The 20,789-nt window shown below is 48.3% G+C and overlaps 1 protein-coding gene across 8 annotated transcripts in view; it reads right to left on the bottom strand.

Annotated features, from left to right (window-relative positions):
• FAM193A (family with sequence similarity 193 member A) overlaps positions 1-20,789 on the bottom strand; it is a 164,376-nt gene that overhangs the window by 79,728 nt on the left and 63,859 nt on the right. For 6 of the 8 annotated variants that reach the window (XM_039232071.1, XM_039232072.1, XM_039232074.1 and 3 more), the window contains exon 2: positions 12,754-12,999. The exons of 1 other annotated variant lie outside the window; for it this stretch is intronic. In XM_039232071.1, the coding sequence (XP_039088002.1) occupies positions 12,754-12,981 (228 nt within the window). In that variant the 5' untranslated portion in view covers positions 12,982-12,999. Of the gene's footprint in view, positions 1-12,753; positions 13,000-15,916; positions 15,936-20,789 lie in introns of those variants that run through there. One more of the 8 variants, XM_039232078.1, reaches the window with a different exon arrangement.

Here is a 20,789-nt window from a genome sequence, read left to right as displayed (position 1 = left end):
TGGTCTTTTTTATTTTTGATGTTTTATTTATTTCTGAGAGAGAGACAGACAGACAGACAGACAGTATGAGCGGAGGGTCAGAGAGAGGGGAAGATACAGAATCTGAAACAGGCTCCAGGCTCTGAGCTAGCTGTCAGCACAGAGCCTGACGTGGGGCTCAAACCCACAAACCGAGAGATCATGACCTGAGCCAAAGTCAGGAGCTTAATGGACTGAGCCCCCAGGCGCCCCTCTCATGGTCTTGATGGATCTACCAAGGCTGTAACACTCTGCCTATTCTCTCCCATCCCTCCCCGCTGGGCCATTTCTCAGCATTTATGCAACAGATAACCTTAAGACAAAGTGCAGGCGTGCTTACTGCCCACTATACAAATGACAGATCCCCAAACTCAGTCTTCCCGAACCCTGACCAACATAAACTCACTGTATCCACAGCACGTATGTAGGCCTCTCCACTTCACAGACATGGGATTTGGGGAAGGGGAGGGAACAAGGGGGGTGGACATGGTCATACTCATGATGGCTGCTGCGCTGTGAGCGATAAAGTCCGCAGTCTCAGAGCCAGGAGTCTCATGTCCCCTGCCAATATCCATGAAGTAGTAACAAAGTAGCTTATCACCTTCAAGTAGGGCAAAAAATCAAATCCCAGGCCCCACAACTACTGACCACACCATCCTTCAAATGACTACCTTCACTGGGCGCCTGGGTGGCTCAGTTGATTAAGCATCAACTCTTTATTTTAGCTCAGCTCATGATCTCATGGTTCCTGAAGCTCCAGTTCCTGAGATGGAGCCATGTGCTGACAATGTAGAACCTGCTTGGGATTTTCTCTCTCTCTCTCTCTCTCTCTCTCTCTCTGCCCCTCCCCTGCTCATGCACATGTGCTCTGTCTCTCTCTCAAAATAAATACATAAATAAACATCAAAACGACTATCTTCACTCAGTTCTGGTTATCACACTTGCTTGTTTTTCTGTTTCTCTGATGTCTGCTTTACAGTCATCTCTGTCTCAAATGTCAGGTGTTCTCTACAACTGCCTCCTTAATATTCCACTTTTTACCCACAGTCTTGAGTGTGTGCCAGTAACCAAGGTTGAGAAGGTGAGTAAAAGTCATCTGTGTGGAGTCTTTTAATGAGTGTTGCAGGACTACCCAGCAATACAGAAAACATCTGAGACAAACTGTAACTTGAAATTGCAACTCTAGAAAAAAGAAAACAACTGGGATTCCAGTTGAAAAAAGTAAGATCAAAGACCTGAGTCATAAAATAGGGGTCTTGCAACGTCCATTCAATTAGCAACTCAAAAAGGTAAGTCAATTACATCTATACTGACAAAGAAGAGGAAGAATGTAGAAGACATCATTTAAAACAGAATAAGCAGGGGCGCCTGGGTTGCTCAGTCAGTTAAGTGTCTGCCTTCAGCTCAGGTCATGATCTCAAGGTTTGTGGGTTTGAGCCCCATATCAAGCTCTCTGCTCTCTCATCTTGCTTCAGATTCTCTGTCCCCCTTTCTTTCTGCCCCTCTCCCACTCACATACACATGCTCTCTTTCTCTCTAAAATAAATAAAAACTTAAAAAAATAGAATAAGCAAATGTCAAATACCTAGGGATAAACCTTTTTTTTTCTCTCTTTTAAGGAGCAATGGCATAACCCAGAAAAATATAAAACACTTATACACAGGAAAAAATTCTATACCCGATGGGATTATTAGATTATTGAGAACATTAGAACTTAATTTTCCTATTATGGAATTATAGACTCAGTGCAATCCCAGCCAAATCCTAAGAGGGTGTTTGTGTGTGTGTGTGTGTGTGTGTGTGTGTGTGTGTGTAAGTTGACAAGATAATTTTCAATTATACAGAAATTCCAAGAACAAAGAATAAGACATTTTTGAAGAATACAAGAGGACTTTCTGAAAATCTGAGATTTATGACAAAGCTACAGTAATTAAAACAACATACTATCAGCACAAGGACAAACAAAACAATGAACAACACAGAGCCCAGAAGGGGCCCCTGGGTGGCTCAGTTGGTTAAGCATCTGACTTCGGCTCAGGTCATGATCTCACAGTTTGTGGGTTCAGGCCCCGCATCAGGCTCTGTGCTGACAGCTCAGAGCCTGGAGCCTGCTTCAGATTCTGTGTCTCCCTCTCTCTCTGACCCTCCCCTGTTCATGCTGTCTCTCTCTCTCTCAGAAATAAATAAAACCTTTAAAACAAAAAACAAAAAACAAAAAAAACCACAGAGCCCAGGAGTACATCCACACATACATGGATGCTTGAGTTATAAAGGCGGTGCTAAAAAGTGGGTGCAGGGCGGAGGAGGGGACAACAGTCATTTCAATAGAGGCTGCTAGGGAACTGGATTTACACACAGAAGTAAATCTAACTTGACCTTTACCTCACACCGTATAAAAATTTAATTTCAATTCCAGGAGGGTTGCAGGGCTAACCATGAAAGGCAAAGGCAATAAAAGTGCAGGACTCTGCTGTTTAGAACGGCAGCCCCTAGTCGCAGGTGCCCAACGGGCCCGTGAAATGTGAGCATCCCAAGTGACATGGCTGTACACGTAAAATACACAAAGGATTCTGAATATTCAAGCTGCAACAAATTGAAAATATCTCATTTATATTTTTTATACTGAGTACAGGCTAAAATAATAGTTTGGATGCACTGAGGAAAAAAAAATATGGTATGTGGCTACTAAAATATTAAAATTACTCACACGGTGGCCTGCACTGTCACATATTTCTCTGGATAGTTGTAATAGAAAACACATACCAAAAATAGGTTTATGATCTCATGATAGGAAAAATCGTTAATAAACAGGACTAAACAAAGCAGTAACTACCAAGGTAAACTTTGAGAAATCTGACTAGATTAAAAATGAACTTGTGTTCATCAGAAGACACTACAAACAGTGAAAAGGTAAGCAAAAGAGGTACCAATGCACAAAACCAACAAAGGGCTCATATTCAACACACATAAAGAAGTCCCATAATGGGGCACCTGGGGGCTCAGTAGGTTAAGTGTCCAACTCTTGATTTCAGCTCAGGTCACGATCCCGTGGTTCATGAGATCAAGCCCCGCATCAGACTCTGCACTGATAGTGCGGAGCCTGCTGGAGATTCTCTCTCTCACTCTCTCTCTGCCCCCACCCTGTTCTCTCTTTCAAAATAAATAAACAAACTTAAAAAAAAAAAAAAGTCCCATATAGCCGTAAGAAAAAGACAAAGACAAATACAGTCGTTCCCCCTTATCATCAGCAAGGAATACATTGCATGACCCCCAGTGGGTGCCTGAACCCGTGAATATCCTATACCCTATCTATACTGTGTTTTTTCCTACACTTTCATACCAATGACAAAGTTTAATTTATAAATGAAATACAGCAAGAGATTAACAACAAAAACTAATGATAAACTAGAGCAAGGGTAACAATACACTGTAATAAAAGCTGTGTGAATGTGGTCTTTCTCTCTCTCTCAAAATGACTCACTGGCCTGCACTCACCCTTCCTGAGATGACGTGAGGGGATGAAGCACCCACATGTGGACATGAAGTAAGGTGAGTGGTGTGGGCGCTGTGGCCTGCATCAGGCTGCCGCTGGTCTCCTGACCACACGCAGGGAGGAGGATCACCTGCTTCTAGACTGGCCAACCGTGGGAACCGAGGCCACGAACAGGGGTCCCACAGACAGGGGACCACTGTGCTCCAGTGGAACAGCAGTTCTTTGAACGTGGTCCATGGACCCCCGGAAGGCTGGAACACCCTCTGAGCAAGTCCACGAGTGAAAGCTATTTGCACATTAACATCTAGGTGTTATGTGCCTTTTCCCTGTGTTGACATTCGCACTGGTGGGCACAAGTGCCAGCGCCTCGTTAAGAATGAGGCGCAGAACAAGTGCACTAGCAGCCACCGCTCTTCATGTCCATGCACTTAGTTCAAAAAAGGCCAGTTCCACTGGGGCGCCTGAGTGACACAGTCGGTTAAGCACCTGACTCTGGGTGTCAGCTCAGGTCATGATCTCACGGTTTGTGAGTTCAAGCCCCGCACTGGGCTCAGCGCTGATAGTGTAGAGTCTGCTTGGGATTCTCTCTCCTCTATGCCCCTCCCCTACTCGTGTTCACGTGAGCATGGGCGTGCTCTCACATATTCTCTCTCAAAATAAATGTACATAACAAAAATAAACAAACTGAGGCACCTGGGTGGCTCGGTCAGTTAAGTGTCCAACTTTAGCTCAGATCACTGTCTCACAGTTTATGGGTTAAAGCCCCACGTCAGGCTCTGTGCTGACAGCTCAGCACATTTGGATTCTGTCTCCCTCTCTGCCCCTCCCCCACTCCTGCTCTGTCTCTCTAAGTAAACATTAAAAAAAAAAATTAATAAAAAATAATTTAATTTTTAAAAAGGCCAGTTCCAGGGCGCCTGGGTGGCTCAGTCTGTTGGGTGTCCGACTTCAGCTCAGGTCATGTTCTCGCCGTTTGTGAGTTAAAGCCCCACATCAGGCTCTGTGCTGACAGCTCAGAGCCTGGAGCTGCTTCGGATTCTGTGTCTCCCTCTTTTTCTGCCCCTCCCTACTTGCATTCTCTCTTAAAAATAAATATACATTAAAAAAATTTTTACATAAAAAAAAAAGCCTAGTTCCACTAGAGAATGCTCTTGATGCATTAAAAATCATTAACTGTATTCAATCTCAACCTTCAAGCACACGTCTCGGGAATATCCTATGTGATGAAGCACGAAGTAGGCATGAAGTATTTTAGTAATATTCCCAAGAAAAGCACTGTGCGCTCTGAGCTGAATGAGCCACTTCCCCCAAGAGGCATCAAGAATGCCTGACACACATTGGGGCGCCTGGGTGGCTTAGTCGGTTAAGCGTCCGACTTTCGCTTAGGTTATGATCTCGCGGTTCGTGGGTTCGAGCCCCGCGTCGGGCTCTGTGCTGACTGCCAGCTCAGAGCCTGGAGCCTGTTTCAGTCTGTGACTCCCTCTCTCTCTGACCCTCCCCTGCTCACGCTGTCTCTCTCTCCTAGAAATAAATAAAACATTTAAAAAAAAAAAAAAAAAGAATGCCTGATACACCAAACTACGGCTATTCATACTCGGATAGTGGCAGTCTTCTCAAAAATGAATGAAATGAGCCTTTCACTTCAAATAGCATCACAGCTGATGCTATTTGTGGCCAATCAAAATCTGAGCTTGCACACCAAAATCAGAAGTCTGGGAAAGCTGTACCCAACACTGTGCGCTCCAAAGCTCCTCCACTTTAAAGACTTTTTTTTGACAGCAGTGGTGACAGCAACAAATGTAATTACTGTTTCAGATTCTACACTGCAACTAACCATTAAGAAACTATTACTTGTCGTGGTTTCGAGCAGTATCAAAAAAGAATATCCACAATTACCTGAAAAAGCTATGAAACTACTTTCTTCATACACTTCAACCAAAATAACCTATAACGACAGACCAAACACAGAAACAGTATGAGAATCTAGCTATCTTGTATTTTACCCAAACAAAACAATGCTTCTCTACTCATGAAATTATTTTTGTTTTGCAAAATAATTTTCATTTAAAAAGTATGCTATTAATCTTGAGTTAATTTTATAAACTCTCCAGGACTCAGTGATTTCTCTCACACACGTACACACAACATCATGTGAGAACGTGTGCTCTAAGAGCAGCATTTACAGCAGCAAAGTCTGGAAATAACTATAGTATGTTCAAAAAGGTGAACAGCAGATAGAATGAAAATGAAGAAACTACATTCACGAATCTGAAATATAACAGTGAACAAAAGAAATCAGGCCCAAAATAATGCGTATGGTATGGCATTTGTATACAGTTCAGAACATCAGGAAAGCTGACGGCAGGTGCAGAGGCGCACGGTGCCGGAACCGGTAACGAGCAGTGCAAACTGCAGGGAGGGTGCAAACTCTGGGCACAGGGGCGGCACCGGGTGCAGCCCAAGAGGGAGCTACAGGAGACGCTTGAGCCATGACCTGCGTGCTGGAAGAAATAAACCCGAACAGGCCAGCAACCGCAGGAAGCGACAGACCGAGGGGAGTCTACCTTTATGCTGACTGCACAAGCCCGCCTCAAACACGCCACGGCCAGGGCCACGGGAGAGGAGCGCAAGCGGAAGGGGAGCTCACGCAGCCCTGCGCACACCTGCGCACAGCAAACCAAACGGGCCGGAGAAGCCCCACACGGCTTCTGTGCGAGGAGGGCACGCACACCAAGATTTAGTCACTTTCACACGTGTTTACCTGTGCAGCTCTCAAGTGCAGAGCAAAAATGAAATTACCTCTAAAGAAAGGAGGACAGATACACGCGCAGGGTAGGAGTTGAGCCGACCTGACTCAGAAACCCACAGATTAATAAGCACACAACATCAGTAACAGCACAGAAGGAATGAAGAGCACGATTAACAAGGGGTTGATCTAACGGGTGAACACAGAGCTCTCCTACTCTGAGAGCACAGTTCCAAGCACACACAGGACATTTAGGAAAACTTAATATGCATTAGTAGAACTGACTGGAAAGGAATCGTCACAATGGAGACTATGATATTCAACAGCATTAAATTAAAAGTCAATGATTAAAAGTCATCCAAAAGACCTATGCTTGGGTATTTACAAATACTTCTAAACAAGTCATGGTTTAAAAGAGAAATAATGAAAATTAGAAAATATTTAAAATTGAGCCAATACAACCAACATTTCAGAACCTGGTACAGTAATTACAGGTTTCCAGCACGTATCAGAACAGAGCAAGAAAAACCGTTGGGTTCAGGAAGGCGGAAGAGAGAAAGAAGGGAAAAACCAGGTTTGTGGTCACGAGTGGCAGGAGCCGTGTGATGGCCCCGCAGCCCCTCCCAGGGAGCCAGAGAGTGGGACAGGGCTGTCTCCCCGCCGGCCCCCACACAGGCTGGCCAAGCACGCGCAGGTCCCCACTAGGGCCCCAGGGGAGATGGGCGAGGGACGCAGCGCCCCAAAGCGGCTAGCACCCCCGCTCCAGACACCTGTCAGCAGCCCTCAGGAGAGGCTTAGAGACGGACAGCACCCCACCTTGCCATGGCCTCTGAGCCCTCTACCAAGGACGAGAAAGTGAGAGAAGCCCATGTCTCCACTTCTTGATGGATGTCTCTGATGCAGGGCACCGTGGTGTCTGCCACCATCGCCTTGTGATACACAGGACACAATGTCCCTGGAGGAACAGACATGATCTGTGAGCAGTGGGAGCCTCTAGAAGACGGCGAACGAGGAGGAGACAAGTCCGAGGGGCTGATCAGCACTGCTTTCGGCTATGCCTCGGCACTGACTGATCGGATCTACACCACACACAGCAGTGGCAATTAATCAAACAGAAAGGAGAGAGATTTTTTTTCAGCTAAAAAGTTCTTTGAAAAGACAAAACTGACAGAGTTCTATCAAGACTGTTAAAAGAAAGCGACAGGACAAGTAAGGAATAAAGATTTGTACGTGCAGATATGGTAAGAAGGGAAGAGTCCGCCTCCACACGCTTTCAAACCAGTAACTCTTAACAGTTTCTCAGAATATAATTCACTAAAACTACCTGGGAAAGAAATGGAAAGCCTCTTACCCACTGAAGAAGCTGAACCGGAAATTTATCACTTTCCCCGAGGTGTGCAGGGCTGCGGAAAGGTGGGGACAGCTGGGAGGGCTCAGAGCTCAGAGGCGGGGCATGTGAAAGATGGACAATTCTAGAGCGTCTGCACCATCCTGGGCATGAGCCAGGGCAGAAAAAAAGACGTGTGGGCACGTAAGAAGAAAAGATGAACTGAAGCAACAAAGGCGTGGAGAGGCTGAAAAGGGAGGGGCACCCCAATTCCATGACTGTAGGGTGGGAGGCGAGCCAGGGCCTGAGTGTCAGCTTCCTCCCCCCACGCGAGTGTGAGCTGAGCCGAGGAGGGCAGAGGGTGTGGTGGGTTTGGGAAGACCGGAGAAGGACAAAGGTTCACGCCCTTTTGTGGTAACGAGGGGGCAACACCGCAGAGGCCCAGCCCCAGCCCTGAGCCACGAGGGGCGGCAGGGAGCCCAGGGCCCGGTTTTCCCCAGCAGGTCCCCACCAGGTGGAGGAGGGGCAGCGTGGAACCAGGTCCCAGGCAAAGGGCTCAGGGGGCTTTGCAAGCGAGTGATGGCAATGCTGAGTCACGGAACTCCGGCTGTTCTAGAATAGTGCGGTCAGAAGGACCTGCACCCACAGCCCCCTAAAAACCCCACAAATAATAAAAACAAAAAACACAATAAACAAGCAGGACCAGGACGTGCCAGTGTGCAGGGGGCATCTCAAGGGAAGACTTCCGGGGGGTCTGGACACAGCCAGGTCTAGGGAGGCTGGAAATCTACAGCGCACACTGTAAGGCAGGGTGTCGGGCACATTTTTCCTGGTACTCTACCACGGCTCGTGGGGGGCGAATGCTCACCTAGAAAAGAACAATTCAGTTCCGCTCCCACTTAGTAACTCAGAGCTCCCACACTGACCGTGAGAACTCATAACTCCGGGCCACCAGAGGGCCGAAGTGACCACACGAGCTGGGCACGTACACTGAGCCCCTCTGAGGACAAGGCGATACATGCACTATTTTACCTCTGGCAGAGGAAGGAGTGCAGCCTTAATGTGGGTTAGAAGGAAACGAGATTTGTAATGAGTTCTTAAAGGCTGACTGTGGCCAGTGTGGCCTTGCCAGGTCCACGCTCTCTCTTGGAGAAGGCGTTTGCTGTGGGGGCGGCTGGTGCCTTCGACCCAGGGCCCAGGGCTTATCCACTGGGAGGAGAGAACGGAGCTCTCCGCCGTGGGAGAAAGGCCCAGGACCCCCACGGACACAGGGACAGGTCAGCCACCCTGGGGAAGTACGGGGGTCTGTCCCACCCAAGACCCCTACAGCTACAGGCAGAGACTGGCTGATATCACAGGGCAGGGGCAGGGGCAGTGGGAGAGCTGTCCCCCGTGTCCCAGACACAGGGCTGCCTGAGGCTTGAGGGTGAATGGGGGAGGGGACGGACAGACAAAATGCCACGGGCGGGAAGCTCGTGCTGAAGGGGAAGCGAGGGCAGCCCACCACCACACAAGGGGGACAGAATGTGAAGGGAGACCCCTCCCCGGCCCACACGCCGCTCCAGAAATGACCGTGTGCAACCAGAGCAGAGCTAGGCCAGCTCCAGGGCTGGGCGCACGGACCGGATCCCCCGGGGGCACGGAGGGTGGCCGCTGCGTCAGTGCCCCCTTGGGGCGGCGCTCTCTCACGCGCACTGCCTCACACTGCACCAGGCTGAGAGAGACAGAAACAAGAACCAACAACACTTAGGGAAGAAACAACACCGGTTCTACACAAACTCTTCCAGAAAAGAGAAGAAGCAGGAGCACATCTCAACTCCTCTTAGGAGGCCCTGAAAGACATTAAAGACAGAAGACCTCAGGCAGACATCCTTCCTGAGCACGGATGAAAGGGCGTCCTCACTCCAGCAACCACAGAAAGACATGTGCGAGCTTCACGCAGCTTTATGCCAACAGTGCAATTCTGGAAACAACCCAAAGGTTCACCAGCGGCGACTGGATAAACAGTGTAGTACAGCTCTACAATCCATCCACCAAACGACAGGAACAAACTACTGAGGGAAGACTCTCGAAAGCATTATGCCAAGTTGAAGGAGCCTATGTGACACTCTAGAAAAAGCAAAACCATGGGGACAAAAATCAGGTCAACGGTTACAAGGGAACTTTTGGGGGCGATGGAAATGTTCTACATCTTAGCTGCAGCAGTGGTGGTTACACACTGTATAAATTTGTCAAAACTCACTGAACTATATATATATATATATATATATATATATACTTTCAAAAGGTGAATTTTACTAGATGTAATTTATAACTTTTTAAAAAATTGTTTTAATACTTACTTTTGAGAGAGAGAGAGACAGACAGACAGAAAGACGGAATCTGAAGCAAGGTCCAGGCTCTGAGCTGTCAGCACAGAGCCCCACGTGGGACTGGAACTCACAAACCGCGAGACTGTGACCTGAGCCAAAGTTGGACACTTAACCAACTGAGCTACCCAGGTGCCCCTAGGTCTCATTTTTTAAAACAGGCCAGCAACTTTGCCCACGTGAGCACAGAGGCCAACTTTACAAAAGCAACAGAAGATCTAAATCTACAAACATAAGTCAACATTTCCTCTGCGGTGCCCAGGGTCACTGTTGTGACAAGAGAGAGCCTCATTTGACAACCACTGTCCGGGACAAAGTGGGGGTTAGGAAATGAGACTGTCACCACGGCAAGACAGCTTCTGGGACGTCAGCTATTTCCACTGCTCTCCAAGTCCTCCCTCCAAAGGCACGGCCAGGCAGAGGGCGGAGGGCGGAGTGCTCCCGGCAGGAGGCAGAAGCCAGCGGGGGCAGAGGGGCCGCCAACACCAGCACCCAGCACCCAGCACCGCACAGTCGCTTCCCATGAAAGAAACGGGGAAACAGTCACACAGTTTAGGGGGACACACAAAAAACACAAAGTGAAATAATAAAACGATCAAAGCAAGATGATCTGAGGGTGAAGCCTTGAGACTGACTATGCCATCTTTTTAATCCTACTGAGGGGGCTCCACGGTTTATTCGCTTCCATGTGCACTCACTCATTTATTAACTCAAATATTTGGGTTTCCCAAACATGCCAGGCTAGGCACTGTTCCCGGTCAGAAAACCCACAGAAACAGCTGCGCTTGGAGCGTACGCGCCAGGGAAGAAGCCGGGGAGAATGGAGCGGCGAGTGCGCACCACGTCAGAAAGCGGTGCTGAGGAGGGTGCCGGGCACGGGAGGCGACTGAGCCCCCGACTCTTGAGTTTGGGCCAGGTCATGATCTCACGATTCGGGAGTTCAAGCCCCGTGCTAGGCTCTGCGCTGACAGCACTGAGCCCAGCTTGGGATGCTCTCTCTGCTTCTCTCTCTCTGCCCCTCTCCTGCTCTCACTCTCTGTCTCTCCCTCAAAATAAAGATATAAACTTAAAAAAATAATAGTAACTAAAAAAAAAAGAAAGAAAAGAAAGAAAGTAAAGAGGTGCTGAAGAGAACGCTCAGGAAAAGGGGCACGTGAGAGGAGGTGGAGAGAGAAACCAATTTTTATTCTGATAAACATGCAGAAACTGGCATGTGAGCCGGGGCCCTGCCTTCACGGAACCCCGAGAACAGAAGTCCCTGGCCTAGCAGCGGGCGGGAAGGAGGCCACAGAGAGCGAAAAGGAGGAAGATTCACACTGTGCGGCAGCAAAACATTTATTCGCCAACCCAGCACATGCGGCCTGGAAGGCAGGCCCGGTCAGAACACGCGGTAATGGATGCTGGTGTTGGCGCCTGTGTGCAGTGAGGCATCAGAGCACGACGGCTTAGGAACAGACCGCTGCTTACAGACAGAAATAAAAGGAACAGAAAAGGCCTAGAATGTGGGGCCTCCTGTGGTTGCAAAAGCCAAGTCTTTTCAGAACCCAAAGAGCAGACCAGAGAGCCCTTTCAGGACCAGAGCCGCTAACACACATCAGGGCCAAAGAGGAGACTAAGGTGTAGCCTTCCTATGTGAGCCTTAAGTCCTCAAGAAAGCCTCCCGCCTGGGTGGCTCAACTGGTTAAGTGTCAGACTTCTTTTCTTTTCTTTTTAAAAAAAATTTTTTTAATGTTTTATTTATTTCTGAGAGAGAGAGAGAGACAGCGTGAGCAGGGGAGGGTCAGAGAGAGAGGGAGACACAGAGTCCGAAACAGGCTCCAGGCTCTGAGCTGTCAGCACAGAACCTGATGCGGGGCTCGAACCCACAAACCGCAAGATCATGACCAGAGCCAAAACAGGCCACCCAACCGACTGAGCCACCCAGGTGCCCCAAGCGTCCGACTTCGGCTCAGTTCACGGTCTCATGGTTTATGGGTTCGAGCCCCACGCCAGGCTCTGTGTTGACAGCTAGCTCAGAGCCTGGAGCCTGCTTTGGATTCTGTGTCTCCCTCTCTCTCTGACCCTCCCCCACTCATGCTGTCTCTCTCTCTCTCTCAGAAATAAATAAAACATTAAAAAACAAAGAAAAAAGAAAGCCTCCATTCAGTTGAGGAAAGAAATCAAGGGGCGCCTGGGTGGCTTAGTCGGTTAAGCGTCCGACTTTCGCTTAGGTCATGATCTCGTGTTTCGTGGGTTCGAGCCCCGCGTCGGGCTCTGTGCTGACTGCCAGCTCAGAGCCTGGAGCCTGTTCAGTCTGTGACTCCCTCTCTCTCTGACCCTCCCCTGCTCACGCTGTCTCTCTCTCTCTCTCTCCTAGAAATAAATAAAACATTAAAAAAAAAAAATCAAGGAAAAATCGGGGGTCGGGGGGCAGAGGTAAGGACTGTGTCTGGAGAAAAATTTTAGGTGAGTTACCAGCACACAAACCTGGCTAGAACCAAAGACACAAAGAGCCTTTGAGCTTTTCAGCAACTGCCTTGCCAAAGAAATCCGGAGACCAGACTAAAAGAGCCAGAACACATCCTCTGGTCCCCTGCCTGAGCTTGCTGACTGAGCTCTTCGACCCAGGAGAGCAGGTCTCCCCCACTACCCACGGCACGTCTGGACAGAAGACCAGGAAGATGGCCCCAGAGGGTGGAGCAAGGGACTAGAAGATGGCAGAAGAGGGGTTTCCTTCCAGAAAGCTGACCCAAGTGAATGCTCTCACTTCCCAATTAGCCCACGGGGTAAGAAGGCCGAGGAGCCCACGCTGGACACTCACCGACGGCGGGTCAAGGCCGCTGTGCCTCTCTTCCTTCTCCACAGTCCGCCGGCAGTCCGGGCACACCCACAGCGGCAGGTGCAGCACGCTGTTGCCCTTGGGGGCCATGGAAAGGGCCAATTTGCTCGCAGTCTTAATTCCACTCTCTAAGAATGAAGAGTCTTTCCGCTCACTTCTGCACAGAAGACAATAATCCCCAGCGGGGTAGGATGGTGTTCTATGATTCATGCCAAAATTAAAAGGAGTCTGAAATAGAAAAAAAATTTCTAATTTCAAAACATGATCCACAAAGCCAAGATCATTTAAAAATACTATATAGTTTTAAAGTCACAATGTATGTGCATGTTTATATAAGCATCTAATAGGTAATTTGTTGAATAAAACTGTACCTAATGTTCTAGAAACTCACCGTACTTCAAATAAACAGTAGCACCATAAAGAATATCTTAGAAGGAGTTAGAAAATTGTCCACTTAGCCCCTTCACCCAGACGCCTGTTATTACTCTCCCCACCTGCTGAAAAGTGTGCATCTGTATTTCCACATGGAGGACACCCCACCCTTGACCATCAGCAGAGTTGAAAGCCACTATTCCAAAGGTGTGTGCCTGGAATAGGGCTCACATCCAGGGAAGTAATTCTGGCCTGTGTGAGTGTGTGTGCAGATCCCAACCACCCCGAGGTGGTGTTCCCGTTCCAGAGGCGAGATAAACAGCAGGAGCCTGACCGCGCCGCGCACCCCAGACCCGGTTTCCCGTCCAGCGCAGCAGCAGTTACGCTCAGTGCATCTCCAGCTACCTGACTTCAACATCTGCTTTTTCAAATAGGTAAGAGCAAGATCATTACCCTACACTCTCTTCCAACGGTATCAACCACCCTATTCAAAAAGAAAAATTAGCCTTAAAAATACACAAACAAGCTCCACAGATTTAAAACAGGCCTAAAGCCACAAGGTCAGCAAGCAGGGGCCAAGATTTTTTTTTAAATGTTTTATTTATTTCTGAGAGAGAGAGAAAGAGCGAGCGAGCGAGCATGAGCAGGGGAGGGGCAGAGAGAGAGGGAAACACAGAATCTGAAGCAGGCTCCAGGCTCTGAGCTGTCAGCACAGAGCCTGCTGATGCGGGGCCCAAACCCACGAACTGTGAGATCATGACCTGAGCTGAAGTCAGATGCTTAACCGACTGAGCCACCCAGGCGCCTCAAGATTTTAACTCAAATGAATGTGAGCCCAGGACTGGTCATCTGCACCACAGAGAAACCAGCCTGTGAATCCTGAGAGGCGCACCTGGGAACAGGTGAGGGGGAAAGCAGGCATGGCCTCCAGAGGCAGGATAGCTGTACCAAGGCTCCCAGCCAGCGCACATGCAGAGCCACGGCGACAGAGACACCCAGGCCTCTGCTGCCATCCTCTGCCATGGGCCTCATCGGGTGGAAAGGCGGACGGGGACCCACGCCAGGGTTATTCGGGCTGGAACTCGGGGGGATTTTACAAAGTCTCCAGTGCCGCCCAGAGGCTCATCCCAATACCTGACCCCGCCCTGCCCAGCCAGCAGCCCCGGCTCCTCCCTCAGTCCCTGGCGCTCTCTCTGCTCTCCCGCCCCAGGGCTCACACGTGTCTTTGGCTGTGTCTGTCAGCTGGACAAGTGTGCGCCCACATGGCTGGTTCCACGGCCGAGTGAGTACTCTCAAAAGGCCGCAGGCTCCATCCCTAAATCCCAGGAGGACTGGCAGGTGCCAGGTGCTTCAGCAGGGGAGCTGAGTGAATGAATGAATGAATGAATGAATGATTAACTGAGTGAATGACAGCACCGCTACGACTCAAAAGACTTGCACATATACTCTCACCTGCCTTTATAATCCAGTGACCAAAACTGTTTACATCTGTCACATCTGCAGGTTCCACTGACTGAACCAAAGCCAGCTCAGCAGCCATATGAATGTCTGGGCTGGGAGGGGAGGGAAGTGAGTACTGTATCCCAATGAGTGGTATTCTAGAAAATTCCAGACTACGCAAACCACAGAACACCATGGGACAGATGTCTTTCTCTGTCCCAACAGATCCAAGATGCAGAAATTATGACAATTTCAAAAATCACACTGATTTAAAACCATCTCTCATCCCCTGGCCTATGGAAAAACCCATCACTAACTGGACAGCCACAGCCTTCAGCTCTTTCGAGGCCACCTTCTTACTCAGAGAAGGAGGTGCTGGACTCCAAGGTTACAAAGTCTCCAGGCCAGAGATTATACCGTAAGAGCCAGAACTGACTTGAGGATAACCACCTCAGCTCCAGATCATCTGTCCGTCCACTCACCAGTCAGCCTGTCCATCTAGTGTTTACTGGAAGCCACCATTTGCCAAGGCACTTGTCCAGGCACTGGGGACACAGCAGTAACTAAAACAAAGTTCCCTGCCCACTGTGAGCTAATATCCCTGTCAAAGACAAAGACTACAAACAAGACAGAGAAGGGAAAACTTACAGAACAGTAGATTCAGTGATCACTCGAAAGGAGAAAAACAGAAAGCAGGCAGGAGCGTCTGGGGTTGGGGACATGCCCTCCCATCAGTAAACCTCCTCGAGGAGACACCTGACGTCTGGGGCTGGTGGAAGCCACACAGATACGTGGGAGAGGGCCATTCGTGAGAGCAAGTACAAGGCCCTGGGGCAGGAGGCCACAGGAAGAGACAGGGCAGGGAGTGGGAGAGGTTCCATCAGGGAGATGAGGCTGTCTGAGGGGAAGGGCTGCGACGGGAACGGGGTGGGGGGTCAGGGGGAAGCTGCGTGCGCCCCAGGAGTGAAGGAGCCAGACGTCGACCGAGGACGAGCAGAGGTGGAGAGGCACACACAAGTCTCCCTTGGACCGCGTGCAGGGAGGGGCTCTGAGGTGAGGAAGGCCTCTTCCATAAACATCTGAAATACACAGCGTGCCGGCACCCCGACCGGTTAGACCAGAGGTGCACCTGCGAAAAGCCCAGAGGCCCTGCGGGCTCCAGGGAGACAAGAGACAGGCGCACTCAGACGTGAGCGCCTGCTACCCAACGGCAGGAGGCACTTCTTTGTGGAGAATAAAGAAGTCGGCCCGGGGGCAGGGCTACCAGGGGACATTCTAACAAGAGCAAAGGGAGCAAGGGCTAAGCAACACAGACGCGCACACGGCTGCGTACCCGCGGGACAAGCACTGCAGGCTTGGGGGAGGGCAGGACGGAGGCCGGGGGCGCCGCACCCCGGAGAAGGGCGCAGGCCGGGCCGCGCTCAGGCTGTGGGCTGTGGGAAGAGGCTGAAGGTTTCTCAGGACGTGGTGACCCGGTGTGCATGAAGGCTGTTCCAGGCGGCTCCGGGCACAGGCAGGAGCCGTGGAGGAGCAGAGCAGTCTGACTCAGGAGCACTGAAGGCAGAGCCACTGGACTTGCCGACAAACCCAAGGATGTGACGAGGACAGGCTGGGCCGCCTGGGCGGCGGTCGTGCCCACAGCGGGGCTGCCACACGTAGCTGGGGCCGCGGCAAGAGCCAGGGGTTTGCTGTAGAGGTTGTTTCATACGAAGTTCATGTACACATCCAGGTAACGCGGTGAGTTTGTTTTGCACAAGTAAGATACTTGGGGAATAGGCTGCGCCTGGATATGTCATTCGGAATCAAGAGCGCGTGTGGCACGTAGAGCCATGAAGCAGCCAGGTGACCCACGGAGAGGGCGGGCAGCGTCCTGAACCAAAGTCAAAACTCCACCCTGACCAGCATGCTCAACCATGAAGCTGTTCCTCGAAAGGGTGCCAGCCTCCCTCTCCACACCTTCTTCAGACAAAGCAAGCAACACACTACAAGACACACATGCGGGTACGCTACAACACGGGACTGAAATTCAAAGTAACCAAATACTAGCACCTCACCCCATGGTTATACTCCTATCTGTGACCAAATGTAGGGCACAAATATAAACTCCACGGATTCTTCAAAAAGTATTTACAGCTGTACTGAGGCACAACCGAGCTACGACAAGCTGAAGATACAGGAGGCGTGCAATCTGAGTACTTCTGACATATGCACACAGCTGTGAAACCTCGGTGACCAAGACAATGAACATTTACCATTACCCTCAAGTTTCCTTGTGCCCCCGGTACCCCCTTCCTCCTGAACTCACTCCCCCCTCCCACCCTCATTCACAGGTGACCACTGGCCTGAGCTCTGCCTCTACTGATTACTACGCAAATTCTAGAATTGTGCAGAAGTTATAACACACAACATAACGTCTTCTGTCTGGCTTCTTCTGTCAAGCACCGTTATTTGGAGATGCTTCCCAGGTATGCATCAGGACTTTATTTCTTTTCATTACTGAGCAGTATTCCATTACGTGGCTAAGCCACAATTTGTTTATCCATCCTCCCATTCAGAGACATTTGGGTTATTTCCAGTTTCTGACTATTACAAATAGTAGCTGCTATGAACATTCATGTACAATCTTGGAGTGGACACATGCTTTTGTTTTTCTTGGATAAATACCAAGAAAGAGAATAACTGGGTCATATGGTAGGTGCATGTCTAACTTTTAAGGAATTGCCAAATTACTCCCAAAAAGCAGTGTTGTAGAGTTCCAGTAACCCACATCCTCATCAATGTGGCTAGTTGTTTTCATGGCAGCCATCGTAATGACTGCATAGCACTGTCTCACTATGGTTGTCCTTAAGCATTAATTATGTTAAATATTTGTTCACAGGCTTATGCGGTATTTATTCAAATCTTTGGCCTGGCTCAGGGTTTATCAATTTTATCACTCTTAAAAGGATCAGCTTTTGGTTTTGTGGATTTTCCATATTTAAAAAATTTTTGTTTTGTTGATTTTTGCCTTTATGTTATTATTTCCTTGCTATGGGTTACTATGGGTGTAACCGGCTCTTTGATCTGCTTTCTTGTAGTGAGAGAACAAATCACTGAGCCCTTTCTCTTTTTTTTTATTTTTAAATGTTTGTTTTTAATTTCTGAGAGAGAGGGAGAGAAAGAGAGGGAGAACATGAATCGGGGAGGGGCAGAGAGAGAGGGAGACACAGAATCTGAAGCAGCTCCAGGCTCTGAGCTGTCAGCACAGAGCCCGACGTAGGGCTCGAACTCACAAACCATGAGATCATGACCTGAGCTGAAGTCACTTAACTGACGGAGCCCCCTCAGGCGCCCCATTGAGCCCTCTCTCTTGCACAAGTGGTGATCAGTGCTCGAAGTGCCCTATAAGCAGCACTTTGACAGTGATTCTTAAATTCTGATATGTGGTGTTTCCATTCTCACTAGGTCCAAAATATTTTCTAACTATGTTCCTGACTTCTTGTTTGGCTCACAGGCTCTTCAGCATGTGACATGATTTCCTTGTATGTGTAGCTAAGCGTCTTTCATTTGTGATTTCTAATATAATTCCACATAGTCAAAGAAGTTGCTTTGTACAATTTGAATTCTTCCAAATTTATCAAGACATTTTTGGGGTGCCTGAGTGGCTCAGTCAGTTAAGCATCTGACTCTTGATTTCGGCTCAAGTCATGATCTCATAGTTCGTGAGTTTGAGCTCCACACTGGACTCTGTGCTGACAGCAAGGGGCCTGCTGGGGATTCATATTCTCTCTCTTCTTCTTTTTCTTCTTCTCTCCCCCGCCTTCCCTTTCTCTCTGCCCCTCCCTAGCTTGTGAGTACTCTCTCATTCTCAAAATATTTTTTTAATATGATTTCCATGGGCCAGAATGTAGCCTATTTGGTAAATGTCTAACATTCACTTAAAGGATCTGTAAGCATGCTGGCTATTGTTGGGTAGAGTTTTCTAAAAACAGCTGTCAGGTCACGTTGACTAACAATGTCATTCAAGTCTTCTATAACCTTAGTGATTTTCTGTTTACTTGTTCAATCAGTTGTTGAGAGGTGTTAGAATCTCCAACCATAATTTTGTATTTATCTGTTTTTCCTTGTAATTCTTTTTTTTTTTTAATTTAAATTTTAGTTAACATATGATACAGTATTGGTTTCAGGAGTAGAACTCAGTGATTCATCACTTGCATACAACACCCAGTGCTCATCTCAAGTGCCCTCCTTAGTGCCCATCCCCCATTCAGCCCATCCCTCCACTTCTCTCCATCAACCCTCAGTTTGGTCTCTATCGTTAAAGAGTCTTTGGTGGTTTGTTTCCCTCTCTTCTCTTTTTCCCCCCACTTCCCATGTGTTCATCTGTTTTGTTTCTTAAATTCCACAAATGAGTGAAATCATATGGTATTTGCCTTTCTCTGACTGACTTATTTCACTTAACATTTTCCAGCATTTTTCACAGAGCTAGAACAAACAACCCTAACATTTGTATGGAACCACAAAAGACCCCCCAATCACCAACTCAATCCTAAAAAAAAAAGCTGGAGGCATCATAAGTCCAGACTTCAAGCTATATTACAAAGCTGTATCAAGATAGCATGGTACTGGCACAAAAACAGACACATGTATCAATGGTACAGAACAGAAAACCCAGAAATGGACCCACAACTATATGGTCAACATCTTTGACAAAGCAGGAAAGAGTATCCAATGGAAAAAAAAGGCAGTCTCTTCAACAAACGGGGCTGGGAGAACTGGAGGGTGACATGCAGAGAAGAATGAGCCTGGGCCACTTTCCGACACCACACCCCAATATCACTTCAAAATGAATGAAAGACCTAAATGTAAGACAGGAAACCATCAAAATCCTAAAGGAGAACCACAGCAGCAATCTCTCTGACCTCGGCCACAGCAGCTTCTGACTAGACATGATTCGGAAAGCAAGGGAAACCAAAGCAAACATGAACTACTGGGACTTCATCAAGATAAAACGCTTCTGCACAGGCAAAGGAAACAATCAACAGAACAAAAGGCAGCCTACGGATCTGCAAATGACATATCTGACAAAGGGTTAGTATCTAAAATCTATAAAGAACTTACCAAACTCCACACCCCAAAAAACACACAACGCAGTTAAGAAATGGGCAGAAGACATGAATAGACACTTTTCCAGAGAAGACAGCCAGATGGCTAACGGACACATGAAAAGATGCTCAACATGACTCATTATCAGGGAAATACAAATAAAAACCACCATGAGATACCACCTCACACCTGTCAGAATGGCTAAAATTAACAACACAAGAAACAACAGGTGTTGGTGAGGACACGGAGAAAGGGGAACCCTCTTGCACGGCTGGTGGGAATGCAAACTGGTGCAGCCGCTCTGGAGAACAGTGTGGAAGTTCCTCAAGAAACTAAAAACAGAACTACCCTATGATCCAGCAATGTTTTTCCTTGAGGTTATTTCAGTTTTTCATCCACATACTTTGAAGCTTTGTATTTAGGTGCAAAGACATTTAGGACTGCTGTGTCCTCTTGATAAACTGACCCCAATATCAGTATGAAATTACTCTCTTTGCTCTGGTATCTATTTTTCTGATACTTAAAGACCTACTCCAGCAGCACCTGGGTGGCTCAGTCGGTTAAGCGTCCAGACTTCGGCTCAGGTCATGATCTTACAGCTGGTGAGTTCGAGCCCAGCATCGGGTTCCGTGCTGACAGCTCAGAGCCTGGAGCCTGTTTCAGATTCTGTGTCTACCTCTCTCTCTGACCCTCCCCTGCTCACGCTGTCTCTCTCTCTCTCTCAGAAATAAACAAATAAATAAGACCTACTCCAGTGTTTCACTTACATAAGCAAGGCGTATCTTTCCTTATAACTTTACTGTTTGCATCTCTATAAACTGTTTAAAGCACATTATAGCAGAAAGCATATGGTTGGGCCTATCTCACAATCTTTTAAAATTGGCATGTTTGGGGAGTCTGGGTGTTTCAGTTGGTTAGGCGTCCAACTTTGGCTCAGGTCCTGATCTCACTGCTCATGGGTTCGAGTCCCACACTGTGCTCTGTGCTGACAGCTTGGAGCCTGGAGCCTGCCTCCAATTCTGTGTCTCCCTCTCTCTCTGCCCTCCCCTGCTCTAGCTCTGGCTCTCTCTCAAAAATAAATAAACATTACAATTAAAAAAATTTTTAATTTAAAATTGGCA

Source organism: Hyaena hyaena, unplaced genomic scaffold (assembly GCF_003009895.1).
Source record: "Hyaena hyaena isolate Hyena2069 unplaced genomic scaffold, ASM300989v1 scaffold_63, whole genome shotgun sequence".
In the NCBI taxonomy this organism is placed as follows: Eukaryota; Metazoa; Chordata; class Mammalia; order Carnivora; family Hyaenidae; genus Hyaena; species Hyaena hyaena.
The sequence above is the reverse complement of the archived record's forward strand: the minus strand, read 5'-3'. Positions and strand labels throughout refer to the sequence as shown.